The sequence below is a fragment of the Aptenodytes forsteri genome, unplaced genomic scaffold (genome assembly GCF_000699145.1).
Source record: "Aptenodytes forsteri isolate BGI_AS27 unplaced genomic scaffold, ASM69914v1 Scaffold2, whole genome shotgun sequence".
Classification (NCBI taxonomy): domain Eukaryota; kingdom Metazoa; phylum Chordata; class Aves; order Sphenisciformes; family Spheniscidae; genus Aptenodytes; species Aptenodytes forsteri.
The window spans coordinates 7,325,786-7,351,496 of NW_008795695.1; the positions used below are offsets into that span (position 1 = coordinate 7,325,786).

The window sequence follows — 25,711 nt, forward strand, 5'->3', positions numbered from 1 at the left end:
TAAAAGTTTTGAGCCTCATCCTTTCCTACAGAATGGTGTTACCTGAGAGGCATGGGCATGGCTGAGAAAGGATGTACTGAAACAAGATCTGGTTATCAACATAACCAACCTTTTCATGTTAATTTTTTTTTGGTTGGTTGGGGTTTTTTAGGATTACAACAAAAGCACATTTTAAAAAAGAAAATCTCATAGTTGTTATATTAATGACAATTTTTTAAAACCCATACCAAATACTGCTAAAATTTTTAACAAAATGTACTTTACCTTAGCTTTTCCTTCAAGGGCTCCAGTTCCAGCATAAATTTTACTGACAGAATCACCATTCACAGACCACATGGATCGGAAAACTTCCTGAAAGCGAGTAACTAACTGCGGCTTCTCAGCTAATCCTAATACCTCCAGTTGTTTTGTTAGCATCTGCAACAGTTGAAGACAACATTTGTAAAAGAAAAATCTTTAAATGTATTTATTAAAAGGTACGTCATATTTTTGCAGCATATATGCACATAAAAAAATCTTGGGTTTATATGTATCATTCTGAACAAACTGACACCATGTCATGTTTGAAAGGCTGCATCGCACATGTAACTTTAGCACCAGCACTTCATTTTCTTTTAAAGATAGGTAGTAATATAGGAAAAGAATTACATAGTTGATTTGTAAATATTTTCATCTAAAAATTCACTAGTTACGAGGTAAGCTATTTTTGGTTCTCAAGTCTTTCTACTTACATAATTTAGAATTAGAGCAATTCATGTTCTTCCCAAAAAAGTGTAATACCAAAGACACTGACCTCTATTATCAAATGCAGCAGCAACAGAGCTCTGTGATCAGTGAAATAGCAATAGCTTCTGTCATTCACTCTGTTTTCATGCGCAACACACTGCAATCTTTACCCTTACAATCAATATACCTGAATTAATTTTCCACGATGCACAGTCTACATTAAATGCATTTAAATTGTATACATATAATACATATAAATGTATTATTTTACACTTAAATACATTTCTTCAATGTAGCATTATGCTTATGGATGTAGAATCGGACACTGTACCTTGTTTGAAATCCTGGTTTATGGAATCATGATTATTTAAAAAAGTCAAGTAAGTTTCTAGTGTTTGTGGCTACCAATAATACTGAAAATGAATACCAAAAATTAAAACTAAATAAAAAAGCTATTTTCAAGAGCTTTCAAAAATCTTTAAAACCTTGAGGTGTCCAACGGCAAGAAGGAGGAGTCTAAAATGCTGAACATAAAATGACATAAAGGCAAAATTCTGAAGGTTGGGCAGCAATTAACAGAAGTTACAAAAGGAAACTTGCAGACAAAATTAAGTAGAAATAAACAAGAAAAGAAGCTTCAGAAACTGGGTGCTTCAACTTGTAATTTTAGGTGGTCATCCAGAGCTCAGTACTTGTTATATGATGTATCTATCATGTTTAAAAAAAGCAAGAATTTAAATATCTCATTTAAATAGAATTTTAAAATTAAGTAAGCAGCTCATGAGGATTTACCATTTTCCTTCTTATTAACTAGCTTTATACTTTTAGCTCTCATATTTTAGCTGAAATCATAATTTTAGCTCTCACCAAGGAAAAATTTGGCACACCTGGTCTAAAAAAAAAAAGACAATATTTAATTCAGTTCTTAAAAGGATAAATGAAAAAATAGAGCTGCAAAGCTAAGTTTGCCATATAAGTACTATACACATTAAGAGTGTATAAAGATTTGTTCTTATGCCATAGAAAACTACTGTATTATCAGTAAAATACAAGAGGCAATGTTTCTCATGGCTCATTTAAGATAACCTAATCGCTTACTTGCATTTCTATCTACAGTGAACTGTTAAACTCCAGCAAACAGAGTTAGGACCAGGAAAGACTTTAAGGTAATCATTTGTCTCTCACGTGGCAAAGTCAATACAGGATGGACAGATACACAAACTACATAATGCAATACAATGCTGTGAGATATTCAAAGCATGCCGCTACTCTTTTCAACACACAGTGAACTAAAGGAAAGAATTAGTTTTCTTAATTTTAGTAATTAAAAGGTGTGACCCCCTATGGTACATGCAGAGCTGAAACAATGGAGAAAAAAGGCATTAGATCTCTCAAACTGTGTTGTATCTGCTACAGTATGTACTGATACTGAATGTTAAGAGAAAAAATTTCAGAGTATTTGCATGAGGGTAAACAGTTCAATATTCCCTTTGACTAAAACACCAATGAACTGGCAACAGTTCACTTGGTAAATGCAGCAGCAAAGCACTACATATTCCAGAATCGGAAATGTTTGTTCTACAGCCAATGGATTTTGCAGCTCTCACAGGAATTCCTCCTGTAGACGCTAAAACAAGAGCATTTTAATTAAATAAAATTCAGAAAACAAAAGAATAATCCTTTTACTTAGTTTGATTTTTCATTTTTAAATGCGCTAAGGATTTTATCTTTAGGAGTCAAACTTAGTTTATTAAGATGAGTAGAGCTGTCAAAAGTTTTTCAGAGCTACTCTTTTAGCCCAATCAGTACTATTTTACTCCATCAATTCCTATCAGGTTCATGTGTTCAAGCTCTACTGTATGAGCCTGAAGGCTAGAACCTTTGTTTCAATAGCAAGCCAATATACTGAAGCACAACCCTGCAGGAGGATTGAATCCCACAGTTAAGTTTCCAACTACTCAATTTGAGTGTGGCCAAAGCTTCAACCATGATATCGTCCACGAAGAATTCACAGCACAGTGCTGTGAAAATATGAACACACAACACTGGCAGATGCTAAGAACAGTAATCCTATGTGCCGAAGAACTTTATCTAATAGAGTAACTGTGAATGCAAGCGCTTCTGTGAAGGACTACAACACTACTACCTCTTCTAGAACTGCAAGCCTGAACCTTAACAGACATAAGAAGCTGACACCTAAAAAAGAATGAACATTTTTCATAATGCTGCATGACTACTATTTAATTACAACTACTACACAACTACTGCTTCTGTAACTACTAAAATCTAGTTACCCCAGAACAAGAAAGTATCACGCTGTAAGTCAAACTGCCATCTACGAAACATTTTAATGCATCTTTCATACGGAAGGTAATGCTACTTTTACAGCCTAATTGCTACAGAAGCATCAGGAGCAGTTGTGTATCTGGACACTGTTTTTCCCACCTCTAAGCCAAAGAAAGCCTGCACGCTGTTTGTTCTATCCAGACAGTCCAAGCAGTTTGTTCTGACAGTACCGCTTTGAGATCTGTGCCAAGAACAACGAGAGACAGAGAGAGAAAACAACTGAAATAACTCATTTAACACACACATCATCAACAAAGACAGGGACATCAAGATCTGAACGAGAATTGTAAATCAGGGTATTGTCAGTGCAATGTTACTGTCATCGCAAATATGTTTATAAATGCGTCAGCAATAGAGGGTTAGCTCAAATAACAGCAGGGAATTTTGCAGCAGTGTTCACTATACAAAACTAATTTATTTTCTGCAAATAACATGAGTCTTTCTTCTTCAGTTTTTCTCAATTCTCCTTGCTTGCTCAGTTAAAGTGTTATGCAGCATTCAGTCTGCTTTTCAACCAATCCAACTAACACACTTCCCAAGAATCTCAGAGGGAAATAATAACTCTTAGTTAAAACAAAAATGAAAAAAAAAAATATTAGGACAGTTCTTAGATTTGTTTAACTAAACTAAAAGTAACAAGAATTTGTGATAAAACTAAAGCCAATTTCAACCCCTCATTACTTTCTCTTTCCTCCCCAAACAAAAATGAAAAATAAGCCTCTCCCCCTTAGCTCGACAGATGCTTGAGGCCCTCAGGCACTCTGAACTGCTCCCCTTTCTCTGAGAGAAGGACATTAACTTGTGCTGTAAAGCTCTCGGAAGGATCATATTAGGCAACATCCATGTTATTCTTGCCTGGCTATGAGTACAAAATTCTGAGGGCTTTCCCAATGATACACACTTACTCCTTACTTTCGTCATTCCCACTACACACTTTGTCCAATTAAGTCAGTGAGGCTTCATCACATTTACTTGGAGATCTAACCATAAATTGTTGAAAGTTTTGAAGAACTTTCTCCAAGATTATTTTTTTCATTACTATCTCTGTATTTGATTTGAAATACAAAGCAACTCACTACCTGTGTTAGAAAAAAACCCTGACATTCTCCAAAGGAGATAGTCCACGAACTTACAAAAATCGTCACTGTATCTTTTATTAATGCAATTCTTCAAGCTATCACAAGCCACAGCCTATTTTGCTTTCGTTCTGTTGTCAGTCTTTTTGATGGGTGATAATATTATTTGAATCTCCAGATTAAGACCAGATGGTGTTCTCCCAACACAAAGTGTCACACCACTTTTAAAGCTTTTTGGAGAACGGTCAGTGACGTTTTGAGGTGGAAATGGGACCTAAGCACCCTCCCACTAAATTTAATCTTATTCAGGCCTACTAAAATCTGCCCCTGGGGGATTTAATCCCACAGCCACGTTAGAGCACAGAGTGGCACTGGAACCCTCTTCTCCTCTCCCACTGCACTAGAAGATGAAACCCCACTGCATGTGGCACAATCCCCTCACTCAACAATTCTCTTTCTCATGGAGAGCCTCACTCAGCAGTTTGCTCTGGTATTAATTAAAAGGAGGAAGGGTGTGGAAGGGAGAAGAGCAGGAATGTTGCCTATTTCTAGCCCTGCTTCCCTTTTCCTGCTGAGATAAGCACAGCCTTTGCTCTAGGAAGAGGCGTGGGGAAATAGGGACAGAAGTACAAGTAGAGCAGGACTGGGAAGTACAGAGCAGGGCAGAAAACATGCATCCCATTCATACTTTGTGGAGAACTGAATCTCTCAAATGGGGGATCCGGGTGCAAACAGATTTAGAAAAAGATTGCACTGAACCTCAGCATTTACAACAAACAGAAAACGGTATGTTCCATCACTGAGGAAAATATGAATAACATTATACAGGAAGATGGAAAAATATTCATTCTTTAATTCCATATGGGTGCACACAAGAAAAAGGACAACTGCCCATTTTCACCGAAATCATGAGGTCAAAGGCCTGAAATTAAGTCATGCCCCATCAATGTCTCAGAGATTTTTTCCGTTAACATTTTTAGACCATATTCAGAACGAGACAGAATTTTAATAGAGTAAATTCAGTGACTCCTATTTCAGTTGTTGAGCATCATCTCGGACACAAAAAACCCACAATAACAGAAGTAACATTTTTTCTCTTATCTTCTTGCTAAGGGGTGAAAAGCATCCCAGAACCATAATTTACTTTGAAGAAATTTACAGGAGTTATACACACAAACCTTTTAACTTCCTTTCCATCAAAATAAAAAAATCCACACTCTAAGAATTTCTGGACTTGAGGTTTAAGCACACTGTGTAGTTTTTCTGCCTTTCCACCTTTAACCATTTGATGATAGTCGAAGTTAACCATTTTTATATCAGCTGAATGTTCAGATGCTTTCAAATGGCTCTGACATTGTAAAAAGAGAAGAAAAAAGTATAAATACACCAATACCTGAACATGTAGTATAAGCTAAACAAGAGGCTACAAATATTTTTAAAGCTGTTTTATTAGCTGTCTTGTTTATGACAAGCCTTCTCTTAGGTAAAATGAAACCATTTTTATCACTATTGTTCAACAAATCACTCAGAACTGATTAATATTTTGCCTGTGTTTTTTCTTTTTCTTGTCTCAAAGTAATTTTTTTTCTCCTTACTATACTAGGGGTCACCAAGACAGTCTACAGCCTCTTCCACTGTTAAAATGCTTCAATTTGCAAAGACCTGTTTCAGTGGAAACCCCTTTTACTAACAGTCACCTTTTTAGACATACCTGCCAGCAACAGGGACTGAATAAACACTCCGTAAACTACTACCGAAAAAACCAGACAAATTATTTAGGTTGCTGTGGAGGGTGGCTTGAACAAAACTTTCCCTAATATTCCCTGAAAAATCTTGACGTGCTCACACAATCTTTGTTGGCAAAGCTATGGTCTGCATTGGGCATTGATATGCATCTGGGAGCACTAACGTCTCCTACCAGGAGAGCTGGATACAGAAAAGATACTAGTGAATGGCCTAAGATATCCAACCATTATAATACAAAGGGAGAAGGGAAAAGGAAATAACAGATGGCTATTGGCACGTTCTCTGGCTTCAGACAGAACTTCTCAAATTGTCAGTATTTCTGGACTACAACGTGACAGTTATTTTTAACCTAACTAGTGGGAATTCATGAAAATGGCCACTTACAGTTAACATCTTCTGAACAAACATTTCTATTTAATCATGAAGCAACTTTTACATTTAAATTGATAAATTAATTTGTGATTTTTTTTAAATATTAAGGAATATATCCAGGAATTCCAAGGGAAAGATTTTTAAAAGAAACATCACAGTATTAAATACCACAAAGTATCATTTATTTATTCACCAGTTTTATAGTGAAAAAAAGATTCATTTTTTAAAATAAGCCACTAATAAGCATGAAATATGAAAATAACTGAAAATCCCTCAACATTGTCAATGTTGCTGTTATTACTTTTCAGTAAAGTAACCAATCTGAACATAATCAAACACTAATTTTAGAGAGCTTTTACAAATTCATTTCACATTATGTATCTTAAGCAGTGCTTTTATGCTAAATACAATTTTAACCACAAGTGGTAGTTGCTCCAGAGCATAGTATACCTATTTCATTTTTCGAAGGCTATATAAAAGCTTCATTGCAAACAGCCAAATTCCAAGGATATGCATAGTGAGAGAATTATCATACTCACCTGAAAAGCTTTGCTGAGCATGTGCTCCCCTTCTTTTGACCCAAGTAAATTTACAATAATTTGCTTGCCATATAAATTTTTAAGAGTTTGGAAATGCCTGTTAACAGAAGAAAAATTCCACACTCATCTTCTGGCATGCAGAAAATTAACATGAACACCTGCAACACTGACTGAGATGCTGCAGAAATGTAGTGGGTACTCCGAGTAACTGCCGCAAGCCTTTTATTATGTCATGTTGAAACAAATCAATGTAACTCAATAATAGCATACAACCACTGACTGCTATTTAATTAGGATAATAGCACCAACTTAACAACATACATTTAGTTGAAACCATAAGGCTGTGAAGCTGAAGTGTCATGGCAGGAATAAAATAAAAATATAAATTTTACTTTTATACAGCAGCTGACATATAGATTATTCAATGTAAACATGCTATAATTTTTGTTTTCAATTTAACAAAGTATTTTGCTATTTTAAATTTTCTTCAAACTTTTCAACAAAGCACTCAAAGGCACAAGCAATCCCGTAGAAGTTTGAAAAAGCTGCCCAGGCAGTTCGCTGCTTTGCTGAATCACACATTTGTATAGACAAAGCCTCTCATTTGGAATAACATATCCCATCCCTCTGATGCATCACTTATCAGAGGTTTGTAGTGCATTAACAAAAATTTAAGACATTCTTTCACCTGTCAAAAGCTGGTGCATTCGCCTCAAAACCCCTTGACATTCTGACACGATGGGATCCCACCTATGACATGAAGATTACATTAAATTATTTGTCTTTACACATTTGATTAATCATTCTTCAAAGACCTCTTTTGATCCTAAATATGGCCTAAAAATTAATTTCACTTTCTAAATGAAGTCTCCAAAATTTATTCTGCTTGCTATGATGTGCATTCTTTTTATAGGCTTTTCCTAAATTCCTCTTTTTTCTAAAAAACACTTTTTTTCTTTAATATACTTAGTCATATCATCTAATTACTTCTTGTTTTGAGTAAAAGGCATGTAAATGTTTCAGCAGTTCTACTGCAAAATGCTTATATGTCTAGTTTAAAGAACCTAGAGTCACTGAGGCATGAACTTTTTTTAACCTTTCCTGTAAAAATTGTATCACAGTAGTAGTTGCATGTAGTTTCTTTCAAGAAAACTGGGATGAAATTATATTACAGTAACTCTTGATCCATACTGACTTCTTGAAAAGACTTATCCTCAAGAACAATTCAGAAGAAGACATTCTCTTTGGGTGCCCTTAGGCAAACTATTTTAAAATTGCAATTTAAATTAAACCAGAAAAAACTCAGAACTTCAACAAGAAAACATCTCAAAAGCAATGGACCTTCAAATCTTGTGCAAAACAGCATTCAGAGACTCGAGAGTAGCAGTATTGGTGAATTAAACAATAGCACCAACTTGGCCCCAAAGGATAACCTCATCCTGACAGGTAACTCTGCAGAAGAGCCTAAATGCTACTGTAAGATGTTTAAAAAGACATGAATAAGAATTATCTGTATAATTAAATCTATCTCCTGCTTACCTGCAGGCCGGGCTGTTCCCAAAATAATGGAACAGATCCTCGAATCTGTATGAAAGACGACACAGAATCATCTAAAAATATCACCTGTTAAGAAAAAAAAAAAGCATAGTATTAATAGGTATTACAGAGTGTAAGGTTTTAGGTTTCTTAGCCTTAGCTAAACATAGAGTAAATAAAATATATTTACATATTACATATTCCACACTACAAGCTAATATATTAATTGTGTTCCCTAGACTTTTCTCTCTATCCCCTCTGAACAATTCATAAAGGAAGTTCTGGCACTCTCATGCTTCCTTGCAGAACCATGATTTACAACATCTAAGAAAATACAGCAAGCTTTTCTTATTTGGGCCTGAATGACTTCTGTGCTAAGAGTAACTTGTTTTAAAAATCTTGGTAAGACCTTCCTGTAGGAACAGTTAAAATGTATACCAATGCACAGAAAATAACAATGCAGCCAGTCAGAACACCCGCACAGATTTTGTGCATCAGAATCCAAAATACAATGGTCTATTAAGTATACAGGAAAGGAAACTTTAAATGGAATGATATGCCACAGTCATCTAGTGACATTAGCCTGCCAGGAAACTTGGACAGAGAAACTGTACAAGAGTAAACTCCTGAAATTGGATGTGTACAAGCAGAGCCCTTCCTGGATAAAATCCTACTGAAGTCACCCAGGCTTTGCAAAGAGTCAGTGAGTCAACCAAAGATACCTACTCACATGAATACAGTTGCAGGAACAACATCTTGGTAACTAGGTTATCATAAGAAGTGAGCCTTCTTTCATAAGAAAGGCCAGCAAAGAATGATTTAATAGCTTCTTGCATTTCTGTATAATAAGGGCAAAGATACACAATCAAATGCAGTGGCATTACAGTGGCTTTAAAAACTACCTTTCAGAGGAGCTGTGTTAAGCAACCATAGGAATGCTTTTATCTTTCCTGAACCACAAGGTGCCAGGTATTTGCCAAAAATCTCTTTTGCTTGTTTCTAAGGTCTTTTACTTTACTACTAGCTCAGGCCAAAAGACGTACACACTCACCTACAGCTCAGGTGGCTAAAAGGAAGTACAGCCACCTACAACAGTTCAGTTGATGGATAACAGCTTCTTAAGCTATTGAAACTCAGACCCATGAATGCCCTTACCCTAAGCTACGCTAAAAACCAAGATTGTCAAATTATGTAACCTACTTAGATTCCTTATTTAGCAGCAAAGGAACTATTCCAATATCTGTGGGTTACAGACTTGACTTGTGATCTGTTGATCTAGGGCAAAACACTATCCACACACATGCTTATCTTGAGTTCATCAGCCAACCAACGTGAACTGTAGTGTAACATACCTGCTCTGTTTCAACGAAATTAGCAACGTGACCATCATCGTTTGTTCCCCGGACATTAAATCTGGTGCCAGCCCGTTCACAGCTTAGTCGTGAAATGAGACAAGCCTTTGCCTGCTTATGAGCCGCATAAATTGTCCTTATCTCCACTCCTCCACACATGAGACGTAACAACCAGTCATCACAGTTCACACCATAGTGCTTCAGATGTAAATGCAGTGACTGGTTCCTATCAGGAAAAAAAATTAAATAAAATAACTGGAAGGAAATAAAATACAGCTCAAATTGTTAAGCCAGCTACTAACTTCTTATATTTTATGCCCACTACTACAAATAAGAAAAGGAAAATACGCATGTTATAGTTTTATGATATAACTCTTATTGAAACATACTTGAAATAGCAAAGTTCACAAGAGAACAGCTTAAACATTTGCACAATACGAATATGGGGCGAAGCCATGAATTTTAATGACCTCGAAAAAAGAACCCTTATAGCCTCTGCTCTTCACCCAGCAAAAAACAACACTCCAAGCTTGTTTGTATTTCTCCACTCAGCCTCGATTTGAGAAGCCAAAGATTACAGATTCTGGGAAAAGCAAGCCAGAATTCCAATTACGGGGTTACCTTTCATGATGAGTAAAGCACCATTCAATTTCACACTAGCACAAAATAAAGCTAGAAAAAAAATTCTTGTCAACATACGTTGATTATTTCTGTTATACATCACCATAACACGACTTGCCCAGACAAGCTTCCAGGAATACATCCATAGCCAACTGATTTTAAAATTTCTGTAAATATCAATTTCAGGGTTAAGTGTTGGTACATTATATACTGCGTATACCATTCTCTAATACCAATTACTGCTCAAATGAAAGAAAGATCCACAGTTTGGATATACCTGTGCATTAAGTAGTACCAATCAACACTGTAGTAAGTAAATAAGACTAAAGTTTGGGTTTGGTGAGTTTTTTTGTTTTACCTCACTCTAGTGGGGCTTGGCTTTTGATCTTCTTTGGAAACACTCACTTGTATAAAAAGGAAGTAAAGTGTTCTGCATAGCAAAGAAAAGTAAACTCTAGTAAGACGGCTGGTTTTGTCACCGCCCAGAAAATTCTACCATAATTGTAAATAACATATTTGGTATGAAGTCTGAAGCTATTCACTTTAATTTTAGCCTTTTCATTCTAAACTTCCAATTTAAAAAAAAAAACAAAAACAAAAAAAACCCTGCAACTTATCAAACACCTCAGTTCAATCATTAATGAAAATTCAAATCCCGTGAATCAAGTATGTATTCACTTTACAGAAAAGTATACAGATGCATTACAAAAGGAGACACAGAAAGCAAACAATATTCTTTCCCTGGGCAACCTGAGACTGGAACTTTTGAATAGAAAAAGCCCAGGAAAGCTTACTGGAAAGTGCATAAACTTACGCACTTATGCACTGAAAGTGCATAAACAGAATACTTTGTTATTGACTTCTAGTGTTTACATTTCTAGATCTTGGAATCTGGGACATTCCATCCACCTCCTGCGAGGACCGATTCTTACTGGAAAAAAAGCCAGATAACTTAAGAAGTTTTATGACAGGGGTCAAAATCAGCCAAGCTTATTTGGACAGGGTCAACAGGCATCATCATTTCTCAAGTCTTGAAATGCTGACTTATCAACAGAGAGCCCAGTCTTCTTCCAGATGCAGAGAGACAAACAGCTAGGTTCCTATAACTCCTGTAAACCTACATCAAGGTAGATGTGTTTCTGAAGACCAGAGCTTATTTTCTGTCTTAATACACATATTTTGTTTTATATAGCAATCTGATCATATTCCTCTATCGGACCAAAATAGTGGCAAATAGTAGAGTAGCACTGGCACATATGCCAGAGCTCGTCTGGTGTCTTGTATATCGGACAGAAGAGGGGGAGGAAGATGTAGCTTTTCACCTGTTCTAACAGCATACTGTGAAGTCTTCAGAACCCTTCCAAGGTTCATGGACATATACACCATTTTTAACAAAGGCTGAAAATATGGGAGCAGAATTTCTTACATGACAGTATGCATCACTGGCATTATTTAAGCTGCTTATTGGCAGAAACAGTAGTATTCCTTTTACCAAGAATTCTCTGTGTGAAAACCTTACTTTATTCAAAAATATTCTGTAAATAGATAGTGAGTTCAGCAGCCAAGCAATGTGCACTGTAGCACAGTCTACCTGCTCTGTTTCAAAAAAATGAGCAACATGACAATTATCTGTGTAATAAAACTTTTAAAGCCTTTTCATATGTTGGAAAACCACTTGGAAACTATATACAAACACCACACCATTTAGAATCCAGAATGTTGAAAAGATTAACATTTTCTTTAAGGCTCCATTACCACACTCACTTTAAAAAATTGATGCACTCGACGAAGAATTAAGAGACACCAAAGCTGAAACACAACATCACGACAACTGTTCAGATCGAAGTATAATACCACAAGCGGGGAAAATCTGTGTCTTCCAATTAAGAAACTCCAAGTGGCCATGGAAACATTGTGTCGTTAATAACATACTTGTGTCCTTAGAGTTAAAATAATGCTATTCTACCTCATCAACATATGTGGGACAAAGGTGTACATTTAAGAGCTGAGAAAGACAAGGATAAACACTTGCCACAGATTAGTTTGTACACGCATGCATTATTCTATATAATGTCTGATAAAACGTATTATGAACTCACCAGAAAAACCTATTGTCAGTGGTGTGCTCCTGCATGCTGCGGTGAGCATTGAGACTAAGATCTAAACTGACACCCGTTGCAGACCATGCAAAATAGAAGTTTCCCGAGTTCAAAACTTTGCGCACTTCTGAAATACGATCCTCATCTGTTGAATCAATTCGTAACGATACAAATTCAGTGGAAGTAACTCGAAAAACTTCAGAGTCTTGAATCTTTCCCACAGACATGCATCCTGTTACTAGAACCAGATAATGTAACAACGTGTCGCCTGTAAAACAAGAAAAGGCACAGGTAACAATGACTCTTAGTGGAGTGTGATGTTGATGTATTTATATACGCTTAAATGCACACAATCTGACCCCAGTTTTCCTGAAAAAAGTCCAAAAAGAACCAACATCAAGAATTCATTCTCAAGTTCTACAAAAGAAAAGGAAACACAAACAGGAGAAACTATGCTGCAAATAACAGGGATTGTGAAAACGGAAGTTATTTTTGTCCACTCCCTCATTTCTGGGAGTGCTCCAAACTTGCAAGTTACTCTACAAAGACAAAAAATAAAAAGAAAAAAAGAGCCCAGTTCCTTTTGCGAAGATCCTGTGCTGTGCAGTTTTACAGGAGCAGCACAATTTTCTTTCCCAAATGAAAAATTAAGGTTTTGCATATTTTACTCACCAAGGTTTAATCTTAATACACCCAAGAGCCCATATGCATCCATTACTTTGGAGTAGGTATTCTTGATTGTGTCTTTTTCTACATAAGCTATAGAGAGAAAGCATAAGATTTTTTGATGTAAAAGACCATACACTATGGCAGGGAGAATGAGTCCACTCTAAACCGAAAATCCCAGAGATTACAAAAGTAGTGCTTACGTGAAACTTCTGGAAAGAAATCAAAATGTATGAGCATATGGCATTTTATAATGGAGAATGAGTATTTGATTTTATGACAAAGTATGATCACACTATGTTTTTAGGCAACAAAAACAGGACTTGCAAAAACTCCAAGTGATATTAAAGGAGAACGTTGGCATTTTTAACATCATAATCTCCTAATATAAAAAGCATCTAAAACACAGGCAAATGAGTTCCATGAGAATGCTCTCCTGCAATTAGTTAAAATTAGAGTAGTGCTAAATGCTGCTTTATTTAATGAAAAAAATTATTCTTTTCCTCCAAGAATAAGGCCATGATGTGGCAGTATTATTTCCAGATAAGTAAACAAGATTATCACAAGTGCATTTTGACTAGTTTTAGATACATTCCAAGCAAATGAAAACTCTTGTAGGTCCACAAGATAATGGTATTTAAAAGCCACGTCTTAGATTAGGAAAACACAATTTTCACAGACATTTTTGAAAAAAAAAAATGTTTAATGTTTCAGAAGAAATTGTATCTACCATTATTCACCTGGGAGTTAAAGTTAGCGTACACTTTAGAAATTTACTCAGCACTCAAAAAACCAGAGGCCCACAAGCTTGACTGCAGAGCCAGGTGACAGAGATGCTGCAGGGCAGAAACCAGATCGCACCTGTCCTGAGCTTTTGCTCATGACTGAGACTGCACCTGAAGCACAAAGACCGACAATTCCAGCTATGCCACTGGATCCACAGGGATTGAGATTTCTGGGTCACCAAGGATCAACACCTTCTCCCTCCTCAGAAATGATCTGCTAATTAATTTTCACTTTGACAATTAAAAAAATCAGAATTTGACATAAAGAAAAGCATAAATCAAAACGCCTACTGCCCTGGCATTCTGCTGTGCTCTCTCTCACATTAGCTATATTTTCCTTAGAACTGCTGTTGTGAATCTTTCTAATGAGTATTCCCTAAGCTTAGCATAGCCCTGCCTGTGCACAAGCCTATCCCTTCTGTTCAAATGTCCGCCAGCTCTATTATTAAAGTGGATCAGAAACTCCAATATAGATGAAACAATTATTTAACCTCAGCCTGAAATCTAAGCTCATTCAATGTTTTACTAAGTGCATTTTAAAAAAGCTTCTTTAACTACTTGCACTGATACGCTGTATTCCTGTAATCCAGATGCTAAAGATAAGAGAGTTATAGCAGCATGATTATTTCCAAAGTCCTCACCCATCGTAAGTGTTAAGACTCGCAGCCAATCTAAACGCATTGTTTACAGACAGTGATTTTGTCAGCATCACCAAACCATGTTTTCTTAACCAGATCACCATCAGGCTGGAAAGAACAACTTCTAAACTTCAAAACCTGGTTCTTTCAAACCATTTTTTCAGCAAGCATTTAATGATGTCAACATACTCTTCTGAACTCAACTTTCGGTAACCAGAGAACTGCCATGTTTCTCTTTCACATTTCAAATTAGTAATGAAAGATGAGGTTTAGTTTCAAACTTTTTGCAGGATTTTTCTTAAAGGTGCCTGCCAGCATTTAATGACATTTCAGAACAATGGCTTTTCTGTCTTCTATGGATTTATTCTCTTTTTCCATTGCCTAGATCGCCTGTTATCCTTGCTAAGCCTTAATAAGTAAATGCCCGAAGTAAAGTAAGTGACATGGGCTTTGCAAATTCAGATCAACAAAAAAGGCCACGGCTAATAAAGCAGCAAAGGATTGCAAAAACAAGCAAAAAAAAAAAAAGGAAATAGAAAAACTTACTGTGGCTAGTCAATTATTATTTTCTCAACAAAGCACTCAAGCACCAACTAAAGGCACTTCATGCTAAGTTTTTCAGTTACATTAGATCTAATACAGTGTGAACTCTGAGCAAAGCTTTTCCACAGTGAGCATGTATTACTATCTCACACTGCCTGCACCTTTCCCATTTTTTTTTTTTAAGGCCAAAATTCACATGGGAAAACAGCAAACATCGCAAACCTCAGAAGGTTCACTTCATCCATCCTGCCCTGGCCCATCCTCACCTATCCCCAGGTTTCAGCCACTGCCTCTGCAGAACCCGAGTCCAGGCGCAAGGTACATTTAACAGGCCCCACAGCAGGCAGCCGGGACGCAGAAGAGCTTACCTGCAACATGCTCCTACCACCCTCCCATAAGGCACATCAAGCCTACTACGAGTTACAACTTTATAACATAAATTCGTAAGGCAGATTCCCCTTCATTGAGAGCATCCGTTTGAACCTCTAGCTGTCAGCGTTCACGAAACCTGAAAGAATGATGAGATTTGGTGATGACTGATATTAGCCAATACAGAGGGATGAAAAATGGTTATCACATAAACCTCCTTTTCCTTAAGAAACCAAGCTAAAAAGAAAGCAGTCACAGAAGTAGCACTGATAGCAGAAAAGGGAGCAACTCCACAGTAGTGCACTGCTGCCCCTTCCCTACCGCAGCAGCACCAACCCACGCTACGCAGGGATGTTTTGGATGGTTGACTGCAGCAGTGCTCAGGCTGCTTTTGGGGTAATGCACAATAAGGGACTTCCCACCATCAGGAGTGCTACAATACTTAGGAAAGGCACTTGAGTTTTCTGAAAAGCAAGATGAAATCAGGAACAAGACACAGCTACACCACGCTCCTTTCCATTTTCTTCCATTTGAACTGTTGGGACACCGTGGGGACCAGCATCTCCCTGGGGGCCAGGGCACTGGTAGCCATGGGGGGTCCCCCAGGGAGGCAGGGCAGGCTGGGGGCAGCCCCAGCCCAGGACATCAGGCACCTCCGTGGGGATGGGCTGAGGCCCCACCAGGATGGCAGTCTGTAGGCAAGAGTCAGGCCTGGTGAGGGTAACCGGGGCAAGACACAGGCCCAGGATGGCCAGGCAGGCCATGGAGACAGGGACAGGCCAAGGCTGGGCTAGGACATCAGCCCGGCTCAGCAGGGCCCATGTCCAGGCTGGGCAGGGCTGTGGAGAGCTGGAGACCGGCACTTTGCTGCAGCATTGCTGGGGCAGGGACTGACAGCCCTGAGGGGACTGAAATGGGATCCTGGGCTGTGGGCAGGGTGGGGGAAGCCCCCGGGGGGGCTGGGCAGGGATGGTCAGGGCTGGTGGCATCCTCAGGGGCCCTGACATGAACAAGCAGTAACGTTATGAAAACATGCAAATGATTGTACAACTGGTTTAGACCAAAAGTCCACTTAGCCTCCAAACATTTACAAGAATCTCTTGAACCAGCACCTCCACCAGTGCTAGCCACAAGGATGCCTTTCATTTATGGATGCTAAAAGAAAAAAGCCCAAACACCTAGGCCAGAGTGTAATCTATTACTGACTGCCACTGCACATGGCATTTCCCATTTCTGAAGATACCAAAATTAAATCTGGTACGGAGTGATATGAAAACCTGCAAACAGTGTGAATGACAATGTAAGTGCTCTGGAACCATCCAGATTCTCCCCACAAGTATCATATTTAACTCCTCCTTCTTCACCAAAGCAGTAAGCTTCATGAAGATCTATGCGCTCTCACTTCATTCAGCATGCAAAGTCATCGGGTACAGCTGGATACGCAAGAGCCACTGAAGTTACAAAAATACATGGCTAAGACCCCATCACTATAATATCTTATATTCAGTGTATGCAAAGCCAACTTTCAGTTTCCTCTATGAATAGCTGAAATTACCAACTGGGTGAACTGCAGCTTAGAAGTTAAACCGCAGGAAGGCTAAGGTAATCCTGAGAGAAGGAGAGAGCATTTCCTCATTTCCTCTGTAACATTCTTAACGAATGAGAACATCTCTTCCCAGAATGGTAGGTTGGCCTGCAGCCATGAGAACCCTTTTGACTTTGATTTATGAGCTCCATGTCTTGAAAAAAATGCAGCTAATATAAATATGCACTCAGAAAAACATAAAGTCCTACAAATTAATGAACCTACTTCTCTTCGAGAAACTGACTTTTCTATTTATTCATCTTTAAATAGCTCAAAGTAAGCAAACACAATTAAGGCTCTCTGAAAAAAATATAAAAAGCTGTCACTCGCTAAGAAGAACGAATTAAGACATGAAACTTCTAAAGACAGAAGTTACCAGCTGAAATGACAACTTTCATCCATAACACTGGACTTAACAGATTTTAAATTATACTGTAGAGGAGTAGTAAACAGTAGACAATGCAAGCATACATATATCTGTGTATAAAGATGGACACAAAACATTAGGAGGCAGTATTTCTTCTATTACTTTGTGTCAGTTCAGATGTTAAGCAGAAAGGAAATTAAAAGCAGCTTCTGCTTAACCCACTGCATTAATTAGATTCAAGTTGATTAATTTCTAAAACAGAAATAATGACTCGCTATTTAGCAGTACAAAAAAAACCCCAAAACCACAACACTTTTAATGTGGTTTTCAGGTCAAGTTGTAATGCATTCTTGTAGAAAGCCAGCAAGCCTCATTTGCAGTATCAAGAGAAAAAGAATAAAATAATTTTAAGTCAATCTTTATTAACAATTAATAGGTCATAGTATTTTTAAATGTTAACATCTCATTTGTTCAAAGTTAAATCACAAGTGTGCATCTGTAATAATCACACCTTATCAATCACTGACTCATTTAAGAAAGGTGAATGATTAAATTATTTTACAGGGATTATGTCAGCCCTCTTACTGTTACGCAAATGGAACCCTATTAAAAATCCTGTCTTTAGGACAACTTGGTTCAACATGTATTCTACTTAATTCCAAATAAGAAATTAGGTTTTCAATTTTAACAATTATAAAGCTAACATCATGTTGAAAGTTATCATTTAGGCTTTCCACAGTTACGTTCTCTTCTTGGTGGGTTCACAAGGTGCTATGACAACACATTTTAAGTTAGTGGCTACAATTCCCAGCTAGAACATGGGACGCTGAGCGGGGAACAAAGACACACTCCTGAAATTATGTGCAGTTCCTTCAGAAACAAGTCTTCTCATTTAAGTTAGATGAGAAAAAGCTCATGCTACTGTCACTTTAAAAAGTTTAAAATCTGAAAAATTTATGAACTGTTCTCACACAGTTTGGTTTTGAGCTTTTAAGATTGAGGTTTTCAGGCTTTTTGTCAAATTAGGACAGTTAAACTTTCAGTATTTAAATTAAAACTAACACTTCAATATTACCACATAGATGACATTAAAATCAGAGTGGAGTCACCACTTTGATTTATAAATCAACCAACTGAAGAACCATTTTATTACTTTTGATACTTTGCTGACATGAATAGATGCACAGAAAACTGGATGACAGCCGATACTCCCCCGCCGATACTTAAATCTGCCGTAATTCATATGATATTTGCTTTGAATTAATAGGACGATTTTTTTTTCCACTCTACGTACTATTTCAAGTTATGAAGTGCCATTATTCACTTCACAAAGACATTTATATGTTACCATAATCAACACGTATCTTAAGACTATGGGGAGGAACCCCCACATAACAAAGCACCTCTACCCAGCAATGAAGAAAACCCCAGACATCTCTAGATGTTAGCAATTATATTTAAATACTACACACCAGAAAAAAAAAACCACTGTTTGGAACAACAAAAAAGTAATTGTAACAGATGAGCAAATAAAAGGCTTGGTTGCTTTAACACTATTTTTCAGTACTATGCAAATTTACTTCACAAAATGTATCGTTTTGACTAACACCACTGAGGAGGGGGGAAAAAAACAAAACTGAGAAGTAAAAGTGTGAAAACAAAGCTGACCTACCTAACAGCCTACAAGCACCTCCTTTCCATCAGATTTGGGCTTTCTGACCCAGTTACATGTTCTCCATTGAAAACAAAACTTTATAGCACCAATAATGTACAAAGATTTTCTTCTAATACTGAATGCTTTGATTAAAATACAGTTATTTTACATGAAAGCCAACTGTTGCAATTTTTGCCTGTGTAAGTCAATTCACATAATTAAAAAATTTTCAATTTAAATACATGCTAGCATGCAAAAAAGCTACCAAATTACCTGAAATGCAGAAATGCTAATTAGTTTTTCTAAATTATGTCTGAGTAACTCCAGAAGCATGCAAACCAGGCTTCTTAATGGACATTTAATTAGCAAGAGCTATCATTCACTGGATGTCCAGTAGGGCAAAACTAAGACTTTTACTATCATGTGTGCTACCATAGAAATGAAAATTTACTGAATTAGAAAGGGAACATTCATAAAGAGAATTATTTGTTGCCAGTGAAATCCCTTGTTAAAATCATGCAAAGGGCTGTGGTACGCATACAGAATAGTCTTCACTGTTGCTGTAAAGCTAGTCTAAGAAGCAAAAAGCCTTCAGACTCTGTTGCAAGTAACTTCTTCTTAGTATTTCCAGAACTGTGGACCAAATTCTTGCAGATTCATTATGCCATTCAAAGAGGTCATAGTCCTCCCAGGCAAGAGTTACTGCCTCCACCGACCTCCTGGGAAGATTCTTACTGTACTTCTTGTACTTTTCAAAGTGTGCTAAGCTAGCATATGCGGTCTTTGTTAAACCACGTGATTTTGTTGGAAATGCCTGGAAAGCAATGAGCGGAACATCTTCCCAGTAGATTTGAAAGGACAGTGAATTCGGGCAGAATCCTAGGAAAGGCACCTGATGACAGGAGAACAGGTTACAGCCTCCTCCACCAGCACGGCTGCCCTTGGCATCCACTGTAGCTGTTGCTTCCCTGCAGCTTCTTAAGTGTTTTAAGATACCGTTTAATGGGAAGGCGTAGTCCAGAACATGACACTTAGTCAAAACAGTAATAAAGACAGGAAGGTGAAATTGCTGTTTGCCTTTGCATCCTAGTCTCTTCACATTGGTCCCTTCAAATTGGCTTCAGATGAATATAATATTACATCAAAATACACTCATAAATTGTTTCTCCCACAGCCTGTATTTGACCCGTCCTCTCTAACATAAAGACACTCTTTCCAGAGGATAAATTACTGCTTGAAGAATTTTAATTCTTGTTATTATTGTACCTTTATATATGTATATAAAACAGGAAAATATTTATATTAAGCTTATTTTATAGGCTCCCATCATGAAAAACAGAATGGAATAATTTATTTTGAAATATTCTCCTTCCTTAGTTAAGGGGATGTGGTTCTACTCAAAACTCTGTATACACGTTATCGGGGGGGGGGGGGGGGGAAATCACACAGTGTCAGTTTATTACTGGTGGCAGCAAACACCGAAGAAAAAAAAAAAACAAACCTTTGGTTGTGAGCATACAGAATGTTATCCTCCTTAATAATTATGTACATACAGCAGGTGCTCATCAAATGTATCCGTCAGTATGTTTCTTTTCTGGGTGTCTAAGTTTCCTCAAGCACCATATCAACTTAAAATCTCTTGCAAAATTATTATATCCCATATGCTACTGTGGATAGATAATAGCATACCTGCTTCCCCACCCTCAGCCCCCCCAGCCCAAGAATGCAGTGTGGAAGAATCTTCTTTTTAAAAAGAAGTGGAATGTGAATGGGTGATAGAGTAGCATTGCTAAACATGACTATGAACACCAGGATGCCTGCTGCACACAGGTTATTACAGCTCTTACTTTATCTAGCTCTACAGAAAGCTCAGGATGGGCATAGTGCCTCTTCCTGTTCGCATCTGCTCTCTTCTCAGCTTTACCATAAGATTGAAGTCAAAGGATGTGCACAAAGCTCCTGCTCTCTCCGCTCAGGGCTCAGTATTTTCCCAGACGACAGAACATTCTCCTTTACTCATCGCAGGCGACAGGAGTAAAGACAGCTTCCTACTCGTTTTGTTATGACTCACCAGAGAGGAACAGGGAGAGAGAACACTCTCCTGCTCAGTCAATGAAATCTTTACAGGTAAGATATCTCATTAGAGAGTCCTATTTCAAAGAATAAGTATACTGTCTATTTTATACGTCAAATAAGAAAAAATAGATCTATGACATCCTCCAACTAAATTCTAAACAAATCAGCAGTGAAGCTGCTGACATTTAAAACTAAGAGCCCTTACAAGGCCTTGAGAAGCAAGTTGGCAGGATCCCCTCAGACTTCAACGTCTTGGGCTAACCCAATACTAAGAGTGAGTTGATAAAGGAGATATTAAATATTTAAAGGCAAGCGAAGTATTTCTCAGATATTTTGGTCACAGTAACATTAGCTAATCCACGTTACAAGCAGTACACAGAACACTTCCAGCAGAAGCGTGGCTTGGGCTGCTTCCACGTTAAGACTGAATGATTACGCAACAACCACCTCTGTGAACTATCCCTTCGACCCTCCTCCTTTCTTCCATCTTATTTTGTTGACTTGAATAACAGATTCAGTGCACATACAACATGCACTGAAAATCACACAACATATGAGTTGTATAGCATTTCACAGAGGCCTAACTAAAACCTCTGAATCACCTTGCAATGCTTCACTGAATGTACAGGGGATGGAGGTTAATACCGTTATCCTTCCCTCAGCAAAATGACAGATGTAATTCCTTTAAGATGACATTTAAAGGATCAGTAAGCTTTCATTCCTTTCTCTTAGCACATTTCAAATCCAAATTTCTATACATGGATACCCCAGAAGATGCAGTTCACTAAGGCTCTCAGAACTGAACCACATGAATCACTTTTAACGGTAAAGTGTATTTCACTAGGTTGTGCCTATATTATACATCCTACATACAGGTAAGAACTGTGATTGGGTATAAGGCTGAACACCTTATTTTATCTTCAGTATTTATTAAAATCTTTTGAAAAATGTCTAACAGTTTGAGATCAGTATTGTCAATTTTTGTAGAGCCTAAAAAGTGTTAGCACCATCAGCAAAAAAGATGAGTTTCTAACAGTTTAAAGTGATGCCGTTCCGGATTTAAATTGATATATACTTGATCTGACCATTTTTCTATCTATTCACACAGATTTTACAAACATCTGGGGAATCCTCCCCAAGGGCCAGTCCTTCATTAACTTTGGCTTTTAGATTTGTACCAATATCCAGAAGTTTGTACAGCTACAGACTAGAATCTTCTGACTGGTTTCTGTGGCATGACTAGAAGATAGAGAAGTAGTACTTTACAAATCTCCGCCAAGCACTAATAATTGTACTCCTTTAAATATGTATTAAAAAGAATAGATATCAGAAGCGAACAGCAAGCAGAAAAAGAGAAAAAAAATCCTGAGCTAGGGAACTCTAGCGCTTTATCTGCTGTCAGTTCCAGGGTATGATTGTGATCTTTCAACCATTAACAAAAAAATCATGTTTCGGTACCTAAAGAGTTTAGGTGCAAAAAGGGAATTAAAGCAAAATGCCACAGCTAAATATGCATCGGGAAAATATGCCCATTTACCAGATAGAAAAAGAGTAAGCAGTTTACTGGTTAAGGTTACTGAAAACAATATTCAGAGTAACTACTTCTAGCTAAGTATGAATGTTTACTATGTTGTAACCTACCAATTAGAATACCAAGGACAAACCTTTACAGATTAATAACATGCTATTACTAAGTACAGAACCCTAGAGGAGAGAGGCTTTCAAACTTCTTTCGGGTTCCACTTCCTCTGTTTGGTAACAACGTGAAGCATAGAAGAGGGCAGGAACTTTGATATGTTTTTTATTTTTTAGAGAAGAAAGTTTATCCTGGTGCCTGCAGTGTATCACAACACAGAAAGCTACTAACTTACTGTCCTTTTTGACCATAACTTTCAGGAATAAATTATTTTTAATACATTGCTCCTTAAGTAGCTTAAGCATGTTCAGTAATTACTAAATACATGCTAAAATAAAGTTCTCCACAAATCTTCAAAGCGTTTTCCCCCGTTTTATGGATTTCACTAAACCTGTTCACTAGCTTTATGACTGGACACATTCCCAACCCAATCCACACTACACAATGCCTTTCAAATACTGCTGGCAAAGTCAATGAGATTACTTAAATACATAGTAAGAAGAAACTGTATCAGAAAAAAAACAATTCTCAAAAATAGGAGAAAAGCACTCACTGTTTTTCACCTGGATCATCATGCAATCGCAGCTATAATGTCAATCATGCTCACATGTCCCATTGCTAGGCCTCTAACAGTCAATGGCAGCTTGTTCTAATCGCACGTTAAAGATGCAGATCAAGCTGTATGCTAGAGAGCACTTGTTCATACAGCCTGTCCAGTACAGATGGCTCTATGGCCCGACTTCTAAGTACCTTTACACAGGACACAGGGACAGTCACGTGCCTCAGAAAGAGACCATGCCACTGCCAAGGAGCACACTCATGTACAGGAGAGCCAATTGCAAATACTGAAGAAAGGAAACACATCTCAAGTCCCACTCTTCTTTGGAAATCACATTTCTAACTCTGAGTCTTGTTAGAGAACACACTCCCCATTCAGCCTACTCCACAGTCTCAAAGCCAGCGCATCCTCCTGAAAGGTAAGTTTTTGAGTCCACTCAGCCTTCAGGCAGTGAATCAAATCTCCCATTTTCTGATCGGGTGCTCAGAATAGCTAGGCTAGAAAACCACAAACAGGCATCAGAATGAATTGATCAAAAAGTTATTGACCGAAAAAAAAAATGAAATACTTCCACAGTATGAAAGCTTTCTATAAAAGAGTCAAAAACAAGCTTAGAAACCCTGTGCAACCAGGTGCTCAGACTTCCTGAAGAATACAAACCAAATTACATTTTAAAACCCTATCTATAGGCTTCACGGATCTCTTCTGCACTTCCCATTTTAGCGTCCTCCTTCAACTATGACTTAAAAAAAAAAGGGGGGGAGGCCAAAAAGAATTTAAGGGAAACATTTAATGCATTTATCACTGAAAACATGTAAAAATAACTTTGCAATGCAAGACACCTTGCTCCAAATATCACTCATTTTATTACAAGACAAATCAATACAGAGTCTCAAGATAGGTTAAAAATACAGGGACAAAATAAAGCTAAAAATCAAAAAGCCACCAAAAATCATGATACAAAATGAGATAAAAAACAAATTAATATGATATACCATTTAAGAACATAGAATTTTTTATTATGAAATACAACATAGAAAATTAGCTTTTCAATGAGTTACCATGTATTCAAAAGGAGAAGGTTGTTCAGAACCAAAGAAATAAGCAGATGTTGTTGGAAGCTATTAGAAGAAAATTTAGTATACATGAAAAGATACATGCATGATGAAGTGTAATTAAATGTGTAAAACTGTCTCTCAACAGATGAAAATATGAAAATGTCTTTTTTTTTCCTCTCTCATTTAACTCAGAAGCCCTCCATTAGCAAATAAGAAAACAGAGTAGTTGCTTCTTTATATTCCATAAATAAACAGCTTACACAATGTCAAGTCTGCCAACTTTTACCCTGTAGTTATCAAAACATATCAACTTACAGAGGACAGCCACAGCTCCGGATTCAAACATGAGACATTCTTCTCTGTTTCTGGTTTCCACTATCACGCTGAATGGAAGTGGATCCAGCTTGTGATAGACACGGTATCCTTTACTGAAAGCCATTTTGCTTTTATCAGAGGCAGTCCTGTCCAACACAAGATGATGTTAGTGAAACCTTCTTCTGCTTCCAGATACCTTCTGCAAAGCAGGTCTGACTTGCATTCTTTCCCAGGGATTTTACATGTTTAACAAAAAACAAACAACAAAAAAAGACCTGCTCGCTCTTTCTACCTCATGAGACTTATTTTGTCTCATGTTCCAAAACAAATATAGGTACTATCTAAAGACAACACAACAATGTTTCAAAAACACAATTACCCAGAGAAACATCTTTCAAAATAAAGGATTTATTTAAAAGCTTCTCAGAGACAACGAGAATTTCTTTCACAATATTTAATAAATAGGATTTCTTCTTAGGAAAAAAAAGAATGAAAATAAGGTTCTCTAGCCACCACAAATATGTAAGAGTGGCAACTATCTTAACCATAAACTAATGCCAAATGCAGAGGACCAGAAGCCTGGGCAGGCTTCAATTTTTAGATCTATTTTACTGATTCTGACCTTGTACAAAAGGACAGTGTATTTTAAACACTGAAGCTGTTAAGACGTTTTAAAAGATCATACAAAAACATTAACCTATTTTGTTTTTCTTTTTTAAATGAAAGCAGGTTTTTGTTTGGATTTAAACCCTCCCCTGCAGTGGCTGACGACTGAAACATTGCAGTATTGTACTAGTAAAACTGCCTGTAAACCACAGAGGTAAGATCTTCCTTTAGAACAATTAAAAAAACCCAAACAATAAGAAGCGATAAACAAACGCGAGAGTAGCCAAATTTCAAGGGCTTAAGCTCAGGAAACATACAGCGAGGGAAGATTCTTCTTGAAAGCCAAGAGCAGGGTTTTCTGCCCTCTCCCTTCCTTTCAGCTCAGTGCCTGTAACCTCGACACGGCCCTCCCGCCGCCGGTACAGAATGTGCCGTGTGCCG

General features: G+C 37.4%; 1 protein-coding gene across 2 annotated transcripts in view; it reads right to left on the reverse strand.

Annotated features, from left to right (window-relative positions):
• SYNJ1 (synaptojanin 1) overlaps positions 1-25,627 on the reverse strand; it is a 65,506-nt gene extending 39,879 nt beyond the window's left edge. The window contains exons 1-11 of one of the 2 annotated variants that reach the window (XM_009282947.1): positions 25,588-25,627; positions 24,665-24,810; positions 13,086-13,172; positions 12,414-12,681; positions 9,694-9,919; positions 8,345-8,428; positions 7,494-7,555; positions 6,806-6,902; positions 5,327-5,496; positions 3,172-3,253; positions 265-417 (exon numbers count right to left, since the gene is read on the reverse strand). In XM_009282947.1, coding sequence (XP_009281222.1) covers positions 265-417; positions 3,172-3,253; positions 5,327-5,496; positions 6,806-6,902; positions 7,494-7,555; positions 8,345-8,428; positions 9,694-9,919; positions 12,414-12,681; positions 13,086-13,172; positions 24,665-24,788 — 1,353 coding nt within the window. In that variant the 5' untranslated portion in view covers positions 24,789-24,810; positions 25,588-25,627. Of the gene's footprint in view, positions 1-264; positions 418-3,171; positions 3,254-5,326; positions 5,497-6,805; positions 6,903-7,493; positions 7,556-8,344; positions 8,429-9,693; positions 9,920-12,413; positions 12,682-13,085; positions 13,173-24,664; positions 24,864-25,587 lie in introns of those variants that run through there. The other variant, XM_019473068.1, reaches the window with a different exon arrangement.
• Between the last annotated feature and the right edge of the window lie 84 nt (positions 25,628-25,711).